General features: G+C 37.7%; 1 protein-coding gene across 1 annotated transcript; it reads left to right on the forward strand.

The window, feature by feature from the left end:
- Positions 1-4,736: 4,736 nt before the first annotated feature.
- LOC113739914 (probable disease resistance RPP8-like protein 2) lies at positions 4,737-8,074 on the forward strand. The gene has a single exon (XM_027267330.2). It carries the CDS (start codon positions 5,305-5,307, stop codon positions 7,939-7,941), a length of 2,637 nt encoding a protein of 878 aa, XP_027123131.2. The 5' UTR covers positions 4,737-5,304; the 3' UTR covers positions 7,942-8,074.
- The last annotated feature ends 4,262 nt before the right edge of the window (positions 8,075-12,336 follow it).

Genomic DNA, 12,336 nt, shown 5'->3' on the forward strand with positions numbered 1-12,336 from the left:
TCCCAATGAACTACTACACTAGTTATACTTTACACCATAAAATATTTTAATGGACACTTTACACCCTTGGTTAACTAAAAAATAACACGAAAATTAATTTCATCCAAGTTATTCATGAAATGACCAATTTGTCCTCCATTAAAAATTTGAGAGGCGAAAATACCATTTTGGTGGGAAAGATTGCTACTTTAAACAGACTTATTTTCATTTTATAACAAAAATTCGAATTATTAACACATAAAAATATACGGCTTCGCTTTGACTGATGACTGGTTATCAAGCCTGTGCAATAATAAATACCTACTCAAGAAAAATACAAATTTTGTATATAGCAGTGAGCAGGGTCGAATCCACAGGGACTGGAGATAATTTGTTTCTTCCAGAATCCGAAGTGTGGGGGAGTTTTTGGAGAATATAAAATAACTAATTAACTAACTAATGAAACAACTAATAGAAATAAACAGAAATTAATCAATAACCAATACGACTTTAGCCAAAGGTGCAACTTTTCAGACACGATTTATTCAACTGATCATTGATGCAAAGATAATTCAATTACTCATTACTAGATTGGTTATAGTTGTCACACACGCAATAAACAACCAACCTTTCCTTACCTTTTTGATAGTCAAGGTACGACCATTAACTATTTTCCTAACCAACAAATAACCCTAAGTACGACCATAGGATTTAATTTCTCGATTGCAATAAGAATTAGAAAAACCCAATCCTAACCAACAAACACGCTTTGAGCATTCGTTTAAATTAGATCATATGTTTCCCTAATATGAAACCAATCACGCTAGTCGCCACTGGTATTAATCAATTGAACAATTAAGGATTTAATCAATTAATCTGGCAGTAGATTATTAGGTTAATTCGAATATCGGGCCCTTAACATTCAAATAACATAACAATCATAAGAAATTAAATCAGAAAACGTACGAATACCAATGAAGAAAAAAATAAATAAAATAATTCGATCTCACAAATGTTTGGAATCGCGCTTTCAAATTGACCTTCGACTAGAAAAGAAGATTAGTGGCTCATCGTTGGGAAACAAATCCCGACGCCAAAGCTTTTACAATTTCGCAAAACAAAAGCAAAGGAACGAGGAGCAAGAAAGCCGTTGTCTCCTTTAAGGAGAAAAGACCAAGCGGCCCCTTCATGAAAGAGTCATGACACTCCCCTCTTGTTTTTGGCTGAAGGCCTAATCAAACGGGAATTTGGCTTCTCTTATTTTTTTTTGTGTCCTAATTAAAGTTCACTACCAAATAAAACTAGTCTCCTAAATAGAAAAAGAAACCATAAAAGAAAATATTCCAAGTTTCCTAATCCAAAACTAGAACTAGTAATGAAGATTAAAATCTTCAAAATCTTCCATCAAAAATTGCCTTGAATTCGACTCGGACTTGGAAACCAGCCCCGAACATGCCACCATCCAATGAACTGGAAAATTACCACTTTTAATCACGTTTTGTTCCTTTTCCTACAATTGGCACCATTAACCAAATATAAGTAGAATCCGACAATTAAAGCAATATTTGGCTAAAATCAAGGGGAAAATAATTATAAATTTAGCAACAAATTATGACCTATCAATTTCTCCTACACCTAAACCATGCTTATCCTCAAGCATGACAACAACAAATCAAATAATCAAATTCAAATAATGGCTATTGTTTAAATCTTCTATTGCCAAGATACAATTAAAACATATGTCAAGTATTAGTGGCAATTTTCAAAAAATATCTCTCCAATTAGCTTTCAAGATCAAGGACTCTTTCAATTTATGATTAACTAATCTAAGAATATAAAATATTCAACCAGCATCCATAAGCAAATGGTTCGGCTATTAAGCAAAATCTCAACATTAAAATTCATGGATCAGCAGGCTAACAATTCATTCAAACACTTTCACATTTTTCACTATTAACACATTTTTTTCTAAAATATCCTCACACTTGATTGATTTTTTTTTTCCAGGAGGAATGCTTAGTCTTTAGCCATTTAAGCGTTTTGACGCGGAATCCAACATTGGCCAAATGAAGGAGCCCGGTTACTCAGCCATCATCACTTAAAAATCACATACTCATAGTTATCGTCGCTTTTTGACACGAAAATCGACAATTGTGGTGAAGACCTCCGGTTACTAGGCAACGATACTAGCGGAGTATAGCCGAATACTATTTATAAATAAGCACCAAATTAAAATTAACAATTACAAAAACCCGCTTCATTTCTTAAACATGGAGAACTAAGATTAATAGTTGAACCAATTTGCACAAAAAATACTAGACAAATATTTACAATACTTAGAAAAGTTAACCAAAAAGTGCAAAAGTCACAAAATCTCAAATATTCACCAAAGATATACCCTTAGATTTGACCATGTCATACTTAACACCTTAGAGTGTAAAATCTTAGCAATAGAAAATTTTGAGACATCTATCCATCGTTTTTCAGGAATAATCACAAATATGTACAAAGATAGGCAAAAACTGGATAAAATTTGACAAAGTCAAACAAAAAATTCCAACAAAAATGCCTACACTTGCACTTTTTCAATAAAATATCAATATACTACTCCCCCACACCTAAATCTTACATTATCCTCAATGGAGATCATAAAGCAAAGAAAGTAAATAGGGCACTTCCCTGAATACGTGGTGGAGGGTTTCGGGCAGCTATGGAATAGGTGGGAATGGTGGAGTGAAAATGGTGCTACAGCAGGGCGTGGCAGTGACGGATTGCAGAGGGAAGGAGAGCTCCGACGTACGTCTTGGTCCAAGTGACAGTGGCGGCGATGAGTGGGGTGGAGGACAGCAGTGGCACGCGGCTGTAGTGGCGGCGGCTGAGTGACCGCGGGGAGAGAGAGAGAGAGTGAGGGAGATATGTGGTGGTGCTGGAGGTTTTGTTGGTGTGGCGTGCAACGCTTGGTGAATGCGGGACGCCAGCGAGCAACAGGGTATGTGACCTAAAGAGAAGGAGAAATAGGGGAGATTATTATTTTTTTTTTAGATTTTCATTTTGTCATGATGTTAACTACTTTTGTTTCATTATTATTATTATTTGTTGATTTTATCTTATCATTTTATTTTATCTTAATTTATTAACTTGCTCATTTTTAAGCATTACCAATTTATGACAAGTTTTAATTTCTTTTCCTATTTTTTCAAAATGAAATTTTAAACTTACATAAGAAAAAAAATTTTAGGAGTTTAAAATTTTTGGATTAAATTTTTATGTTAAATTTTATAGTATTTAGGTCAAAATTTTATATTTTTATTGTTCAATTATTAAATAGTATGTAATTTTGCGACATAGAATACAAATGAGAAAAAAATTGGTAATTAGGTTTATTGAACATTATAAGTAAATATTTAAAACTAATGATGAGTGTAAAGGATGGTATAAATTAATAATTTAGTTTGCAAAAATAAATTTAAATGAGTTTACAAAAAGTTAAAATAAATAAATTATAAATGGATAATTGGGTTATCTAATTTATTTTTTTACTTATTTATTTATATCTATCTAATTAAATGAATATAAATAAATTGACTCATTTATGCATATTATTCTTTTTTTGTTACAACGATAATAATTATATAATATATTCTAACCTAATTTAAGAAGAGGAAAAGTGGACGATGAAGTCATTCGAAAGTGACAATTACAATTAAATGACAAATTTAGTGGACCCAAGACTTATAAGTCTTGGAGTTACCAAGCAAGAGGCTGTTGGCTCACTTATATCTGTTAAATAACTAATCAATGCCCATCTAAATCATTTATTATGGCTGTTGGCTCACTTATTCTGATCATGGCCTGTGGAAAATTGATGGTTGCCTGTCCAAGTGGAAAATTGATTGATCCAAAACCAATAAATTTCTGCCGACACACAAACACGGCAATCAAGACTGTGACCTTGAGAAGAATGCAACCCAAACCAAAACGGAAAACCGGTATTAATTAGTACCACCCAATAAATTTCTGCCGACACAAACACGGCAATCAAGGCTGTGACCTTGAGAAGAATGCAACCCAAAACCCGAAGCATGCCAAAACGGAAAACCAAATTTAAAAGGGAAAAAGAACGAAAACCAAAACCAAAAACTGAACTTTTTTTTTTTTTTTCCAACGGCAACTATTCATTCATAAACTATGACAGATTACATGCTCCAGGGCAACTGCCCTTAGTCCCTTACAGTCCGCTTGAACCAACTCAAGCAACCAAATTTAATTGAAGGATAGAATTTGTTAAAACTTTGTCAAATGGAACCTACTAAGCTACTATACTACTTATTGCAATTTAAAAGTGCAAATTCATTTGAACTTGCAGAATTCAATATAGCGAAATCCCAATTCATCAACTATATAATTATTGCGCATTCATGAATATAGATTTAGGAATGGTGATGCTGAAAATTAAAATTTTTTTAATAATATTACATAGGTATAAAGCAAAACTTGTTTGTTGAAGATAATTTCGTGGACCGCACAAGTTGAAGTCAAGCTCCAATTTTAAAATTTGTTCTCTTTAGAAGTTTTTTTTGCACTTAAAAATTCAGGTAAGAAGGTGTTATTGAATTAAAAATTTAGACAACTTTAAATTTTAAAAACTAATTATACTGTGGAATCTGAAAATTCATATATATAGAGTTGACTTTTTGCCCTTTGATACCGGTAAATATTTACTATCATCACTTAGGAGAGATCATCCAAGTAGTACATGAAGAAGGAAAGGAGAACACAATGATAATGTGAATGGTATCTAACTGGTTGATTATTGGCATGATGAGATTATAAAGAAGGTTCGTCGGTCAAGATCTTCTTCAATTGATGGCATCAACTTTGGCTCTCCAGCGGACGTGCCTGAGCTGCAAATTAATTAGATTGAACAAAAAGAAAGTGTAAGCACTAGTCTTATTATGCATGAAAAGCAACTACACACATATACGTATGGAGAGTGGATATAGAGAAGAGAGAGACCGTTTGACGTTCACTTAGGCCGTCCGCTTTCTGTGGCTGCCCAGTGATTTTTCTCACACAAAAATCGTATTCACGGTGCAATAATTTCCGAAAGAAAAAAGGAAAGAAAACCCTGTGAGATACAACAATCTTACCAGGATCGCCTGTTTTGTGAATCACGTGAATCGAGGAAGTGAACCACGTGAGAATCGAGCCTCTCTGCTGAGATCAGTTAAAAACAACAGAGATTAGAAGTTTTGCAGCTGCACCTAACAGGCAAAAGCTTCTCCTCCTTTACTAGTTGTTGAAAGCAAAGCTCACTTTACCACGATGGCTGACCCTGCTCTCTCTTTTGTTATTGAGAGAACTGGCGATCTGCTGATTCAAAAAATTGTTTTCCTGGAAGGCGTTCGACGACAAGTTGAGAGACTTCAAAAGGATCTGGTCCGGATGCGGTGTTTCCTGAAAGATGCTGATCAGAGGCAAGATAAAGATGCGAGGATCCGCAACTGGGTTTCTGAAATCAGAGCTGCGGCCTACGATGCGGAGGATATCATTGAGATCTTTGCCAGCAAAGTTGAGTTCTTCACAAAGGACAAGGGACTCGTCACCAAATTGACGTATTATCCCTTGAAAATTGTGAACCTCTACAAGATAGGTAAAGAGATTGAATCCCTACGGATGAGGCTCAAGGAGATTGCTGATTGCCGCGAAGAGTATGGTATAAAAAATCTTGGAGAGGAGATGACTACACATGGAGAAGAGCTGCAACGGCTCCGGCGATCCTTTCCTTTCAGCGAGGACAAGGATATAGTGGGCTTCGAGGAGATAACAAAATCCCTGGTGGCAGAACTTTTGAAAGAGGACAGAAACCGCCGTGTGGTTTCAATCGTCAGCATGGGAGGTGCTGGTAAGACAACTCTAGCAAAAAAGGTTTATAACCATGCTCATGTCAGGGAGAGATTCAACTGTTGTGCTTGGGTCTGCGTCTCTTCAAGCTGCGATCACAAAAAGACGCTGAGGGCAATCATAAAGCAATTGAATGAAATGAGTAATGAGCAACTTGAGAAGATGGAAGAGGAAGACTTGGAAGGAAGGCTCCATCAAGATCTACAAGATAAATGTTATCTTGTGGTGCTTGATGATGTATGGAAGCAAGAAGCGTGGGATTGTCTTGCTAGGGCCTTTCCTGATGTTGGCACATCAAGTAGATTGCTGCTTACAAGTCGCGATCGGGATGTTGCCCAACACGCAGATGCTTATAGCCACCCATATGAGTTGAAAACTTTGGGGCTGGAAGACAGCTGGCAGTTGTTCCTCAGAAAGGCCTTAGGCCATGGGGATAATGCTGGGTGTCCTCCCGATTTGGAAGAAGTGGGCAGAGAGATTACCAGAAGATGTGATGGTCTGCCGCTGGCCATCACGGTTATAGGTGGCCTGCTGCTGGCAAAGAAAAAGTTGAGGAGTGAATGGGAGAAAATTCTCAACAATTTCAGCACATATTTATCAAGGAGCCAGAGTGGGGTATCAGCAATTCTGGAATTAAGTTATGCAGACCTTCCTGCCAATCTGAAATTTTGCTTTTTGTATTTGGGTTTGTTTCCTGAAGACTCCGGGATTTCTGTGCGCAAGTTGATCCATATGTGGGTTGCAGAGGGAATAATGCAGAAAAGAGATACAGAAAATTTGGAGGAAACTGCAGCATATGATGATGTGGAAGAACTTTCTAGCAGAAATATGGTCCAGGTGGCTGAAATGACTGTTGATGAGAGGATTAAAAGCTGTAGAGTCCATGATTTATTGCGAGAGGTTGCAATCAGAAAGGCAAAGGACGAAAATTTTTTCCAGATCCATGACACCAGAGATGATGAAATATCAGCCAAATCCAGATACCTTGCTGTTCATAGTCTCCCTTGGGATAAAAAGTATGTTGGGTCTTCGACCCCTCCTCTCCGGTCTCTACTTTTTTTCAATGTCCACGATTACAGGAAAAACATTAGTCTTAACTTCAAAAGTTTCAAAAAGCTTAGGATACTAGATCTTGAGAATGTTAAGATGTCGTATAATTTGCCAGAAGGAATTGGTGAAGTCAGGCTTCTAAGGTACCTCGGTTTAAGACGCACATCCATTGGAAGGCTCCCTCATTCCTTCTGTTGCTTACGAAACCTACAAACTCTTGACATACGGAACTCTTACCCAGTGAGAGTTTCAAATTTCATTTGGAAGCTTGAAAGTTTACGGCATCTATATGCGTGTCGTATGGAGTGCGATGTGCCTCTTAAGATTGATGGATTGAGGAATCTCCAGACTCTGTTAGGCGTAAACTTTGATGACATTATGCACAATAACATGATAACTTTGACAAGTCTTCAGAAACTGGGGATTTGGGTGGGTGAAAGGTCAGAGATTGACAAACTCTGCTTGCATTTATCTGAGGTTGAAAACCTAAAGACGTTACATCTTTATCGTAATATAACAACAGTGTGGCCATCTCTAGCTGGACTTTCTAAGCTCCATCATGTAACAGAGCTCAAGCTATCCGGGATGTTTTTGAGAAAGCTACCTCCTGATTTCCCTCCAAATCTCTCTCGCTTGTCTTTGAAAAACACATTCCTCAGGAATGACCCAATGCCAGTGCTAGAGAAGTTGGGACAGCTGTCGTTTCTCAAAATGAAAGATGCATATAGGGGACCACAGCATATGGTCATTTCTAGGCATGGGTTTCACCAATTGAAATTCCTTGAGCTCAGATACCTAAGAGTGGATGAAATAAAGGTGGAGGAAGGTGCATTGCCACAGCTCCAGTGCCTGAGAATTAGGGAGTGCTACAGTTTAGAAAAGTTGCCGGAAGAGCTGAAGCACATATCTAGTCTTGATGCGCTTGAGCTTGTGGACATGCCAGAAGATTTCATCAGTGGGCTTGATGCGGACATGGTATCCAGCGTCCCTAACCTCAGAATATTTTGACTCTAGAACCTAAGTCCGTATTTGTATTTCGCGCATGGAATGGAAGGTATGTAGTGTAGTGTTTAATAAAATTATTTCAAGTTTTTATCAAAATATATAAATAAATAAAAAGAATGTTTCATATTCAACATAACTTTTGTTTCCCCCTAATTCAACATACTTTGCTTTGCCGCTATTTCGGTCTTTATTTTCGTCACATAATTCAGACCAACCGACCAGCTTTTTGAGTCCATTTTTTTTTAATTATTTGAAATCTCACACTTGAATGCTTGCTTTTTTAATTATCCCACTATTAAAGAAGGAATGACTCTTTTGTCATTAATGATTTTGTGGGTAACTAACAGTGTCTACACAAATGCAATGTCTCTCTATCAATTTACAAATGCAATTTACATTGCATATATATATCATATTAATACAAGTAGAAATAAATTTTAAAAAACAGTTCATGTCTTCGGTAGGCCTCAAAAATCCTGATAGTAAACGCTTGGCATTTGGAAATGTCTAATTCATTAAAAATATCTAGAGGTATTTGGTTGATTCTAATTTTTCCCATGCTGCTCAAACTAAAAAACAGAACAAGGAAATAATGAAGTTAGTAAACAAATCAAGGAATTCATCCCATATAAAGTGTTGGTCCATCTGAAAGTGAGGATTGATTGCTTCCTAAATACTACTCACTATACATATAAGATGTTAAAAAAAAAAACTTAAGCATGTAAAAATCAAATAACAATATATTCACTTAAGTTGTTTGGGATATGACAGGTTGTCGAAACCTGTGCAATAATAAAACCTGCTCAAACTAAAATTAATTTCTGTAGATAGTGGTAAGCAGGGTCGAATCCACAGGGACTGGGAGTACTTGTTCCTTTCCAAATTCACAGTGACAAGGGGGTATTTTTATATCAGGGGTAAAATTTAAACAATTCAACTAAAAGTAAAATAATAAAAATAAAATAGCCAACTAGAAATTAAATAACAATTTACTAAAATCAAATGAGTGATAATTAAGGATCTAGCCAAGGAATAACTTCAGCAATGGTGCACCTAATTGATCATTGAAATAAAGGCAATTCCAATTATTTATCAATAAATAGGTTATAACTACCAAACAAGCGATGGCAGTCAACCCCTCCTTACTGTGTCGGTGATCAAGGTACGCCCGTTAATCACTACCCTAATTGAGAAATAATCCTAGGTACGCCCGTAGAATTTAATTCCCCAATTGCCTTACGTATTAGAGGAGTCCTATTCTAACCAAATAACGCACTACCAGGGTTATTTTAGATTAGCCCGCGTATTCCCCTGACACAAACCCAATCATGCCAGTTATCACTATTTTGAGACAATTAAACAATTACGGATTTAACGTCCCAATTGATAATAGATTATCCAATTAACTAATTATCCGGATCCAAGACAATCAATCAACTAAATAATCATAAGCACTATAACCAGGGAATATGCGAATACCAATAAATAAAAGAAAAAGATTAAATTAAATCGATCTCATAATTTTTAGGCGAACCAGAACCTTCGTTGCCCCTTGACTAGAGTGGTGAAATTAGTTCATGATCGATGAACAAAGCCCATACAAAAGTGGAAAGAAAGCAGCCGCCATCTCCCTAATTGAGAAAAGTTCAAACCGTTCAATTGGCGAAGGAAAACGTGAAATACAGAAGATGACGAAGTCCTCCAATGGCTCCTGATATGCGTAGGAGGAATCCACTAACAATCAAAAGGAGAAAGTCCCAAAACAAAAGCTAAGTTAAAGGTCCTAATTGCGCCTGACATACCAAAAGATATAGCTACTATATAGCTAGCCAGGAAAAGTCAACCAAAAACTAAGCTAAGTTTTCTTTTGCTCCTGCCATGCCCGCAGGAGGTTTCCTACTCAAAGGCCAAAAAGGCAAAATCTAATGCTAAGCTCCGAACTCCCCTTTTATTCTGCACAATTTTCCTCTATATAGTCCTGCTCCTTGCGGCGGCTCCTAGGGAAAAGAACCCTTGGCCAAAATGATCGAAAAGGGCTTGTGTCCCTTTTTTCCAAAAATGCCCTTCCAAGCCTTCTATTTTATTTCTTTCCCAATGACTGTCAAAATAGCAGTGATTGTGGTATTTTTTATCTACTCTCTGAAATAAGTGCAAATTATGAAAAGTGAGTAGAATCCAGCAATTAATCCACATCAGGTCAGGTAATAGGGAAAATTAATAATAAAATAAATAGTAAAATTGCAACCTATCAATTCCCCCCACACCTAAATCATGCTTGTCCTCAAGCATAAGAAGAGTACACAAACACCAAAATTTGATAATGGTCATTGTTCTATCTACCAAATTGCCAAGATATCAAGAAAGACTATATATCCAGCACTAATGATCAAAATCCGAGAAGCATCCCCCCAGTTAGCCTCTAAACTGCAAACTCCTTTAATTTCCAAATTAGCTAATCTAAGAAAAAGAAATGACGCATAACACTTATCAGCAAACAATTCAAATATTAACCAAAGCCTCCATATTCAGTCCATAAATGGGCAAGCTGACCTCTAACATACTACATAACCTGCACTTTTCTGTTTTTTTTTCATTTTTTCATCTTTTTTTTTCAATGATAATAACAATAACACAAAAAGACTTAGTCTCTAGCCGTTGGAGCCTTTTGACGCGAACTCCAATATTTTTAGATGAAGGAGACCGGTTACTCAGCTCTCACCGCTATACGACCACGTACTCATAAAAAGTACCACCTTTTGACGCGAGAATCAACACTTTTAGGTGCAGATTCCCGGTTACTCAGTAGCAACTATTAGCGGAGTACAGTCAAGCTTATTCACAGCCAAACAACGCAAAAATGCAAAATAACAACACCAAAATCCAAGCATAGGAGCAGCTCGCCTCATTATTGCCAAACATGGAGAACTGGAGTCAATATCGGACCAGTTCACATTAAAACGCCAACAGTCATTCCCTATGCCTAGAAAAGTTAATCAAAGAAATCAAAAGAGTCAAGCAGTCCGATATTCACCAAAGAGATATCTTGGACTCAACCACATTAACCCGATACATTTTTATTTTAAAAACTTGGCAAAAGTAGAATTAGAGTCAATAAACCAACATCCAATTTTTGGCATTCACATGAGAGATAAGCACCAAGAAGAAAGAAAGAAAATGAGCAACTAGAAATAAAACTAAAAACTACTAAAAACTAAAAACACTAGCACCCCATTAGACCCCTCTCCCACACCTATAGGACACATTGTCCCCAATGTGACAAATAAATGACAAAAGTGGGAGAGAGAGCAACCAAACTTCCCTGAAGCCGGGTCAAAGTGGTGGGCGAGGTGGAAATGGAGGAGCGAAACCCGTATGAAGCAGAAACTGCGCCAAATTCTGCACCATGCCGGCTACATTGGCGTCGATGTTGACCCAAAGTAACAACAGCCCCAACTCACAGTCAAAAGTAAACTCAGTCCAACTAGAGTTTCAACAAATGTCCCCAGAAATTTCACCAATTGCCAGAGCAAAGCAAAGCAGTAGTAAAGCAGTAGCCTCAAGTATTAACCCAGTCACAAGAAAGATTCGAAACTTCCAAAGAGAGGCAACAGAGGACTAGATTTCCAAGGAACAAAGCAAGTAAAGGGGCCTTAGGTGGAATTCAGTTCACTGAAGTCAACAATCAATCCAGGGAATAAATCAATCCGGATAGGAGGCAGAGGCTTGCACAATTAATTAGACCCAAAATCATAGATAAAGCTCTTTCCAAATCAATGATGTAAATCAACAGGCAATTGAAATAGACCCCCGTGAAATCAGAACTGGAATCGATGGACAGAACACCCCAAACAATTGCAATAAATTTGCCCAATTTTAACAAGCAACTCAAATGGCACAAATGCCACCCAATCCAACAGGCCGTTGCAAACCCAAAAGAGTAGCTCATAAATTTAGAGATTTATCACCTTAGTCACAAGCAATACCCCAAAATTAGCAGCAGTTCAACCAAATAGGCCAATGACCCCCAACACTACGCTAGAGCACGACCAATTCCAACAAGTGTGTGAACCAAACAAATAGGGGCAGTAATACTAGAAATTGAGAGATAAAAGCCAGATACCTCCACCAGTACCACGTCGGGTGGCGGACAGAGCAGCGGGCAGCGGTCAGCGTGCGTCCGTGGCTTTGGGAGGCAGCGGCGGCGTGGTCTCGCGCTAGGGCCTCTGGGTCTCGGCCAAGGAAGAACGGCGGCGCAGGGCTGGTCGTTTTGCTGGAGGTGCGAGGAGAGAGAGAGACGATGGACAGTAGCTCGCGACCCACAGGTGGAGGGTGGCGGCGGCGGTCGTCCTGCTGCGGGCGACGCGTGCGCGGTCAGTCGCGACTGCGCGAGTGACCGAG

The sequence above is a fragment of the Coffea arabica genome, chromosome 4e, assembly GCF_036785885.1.
Source record: "Coffea arabica cultivar ET-39 chromosome 4e, Coffea Arabica ET-39 HiFi, whole genome shotgun sequence".
NCBI lineage: Eukaryota > Viridiplantae > Streptophyta > Magnoliopsida > Gentianales > Rubiaceae > Coffea > Coffea arabica.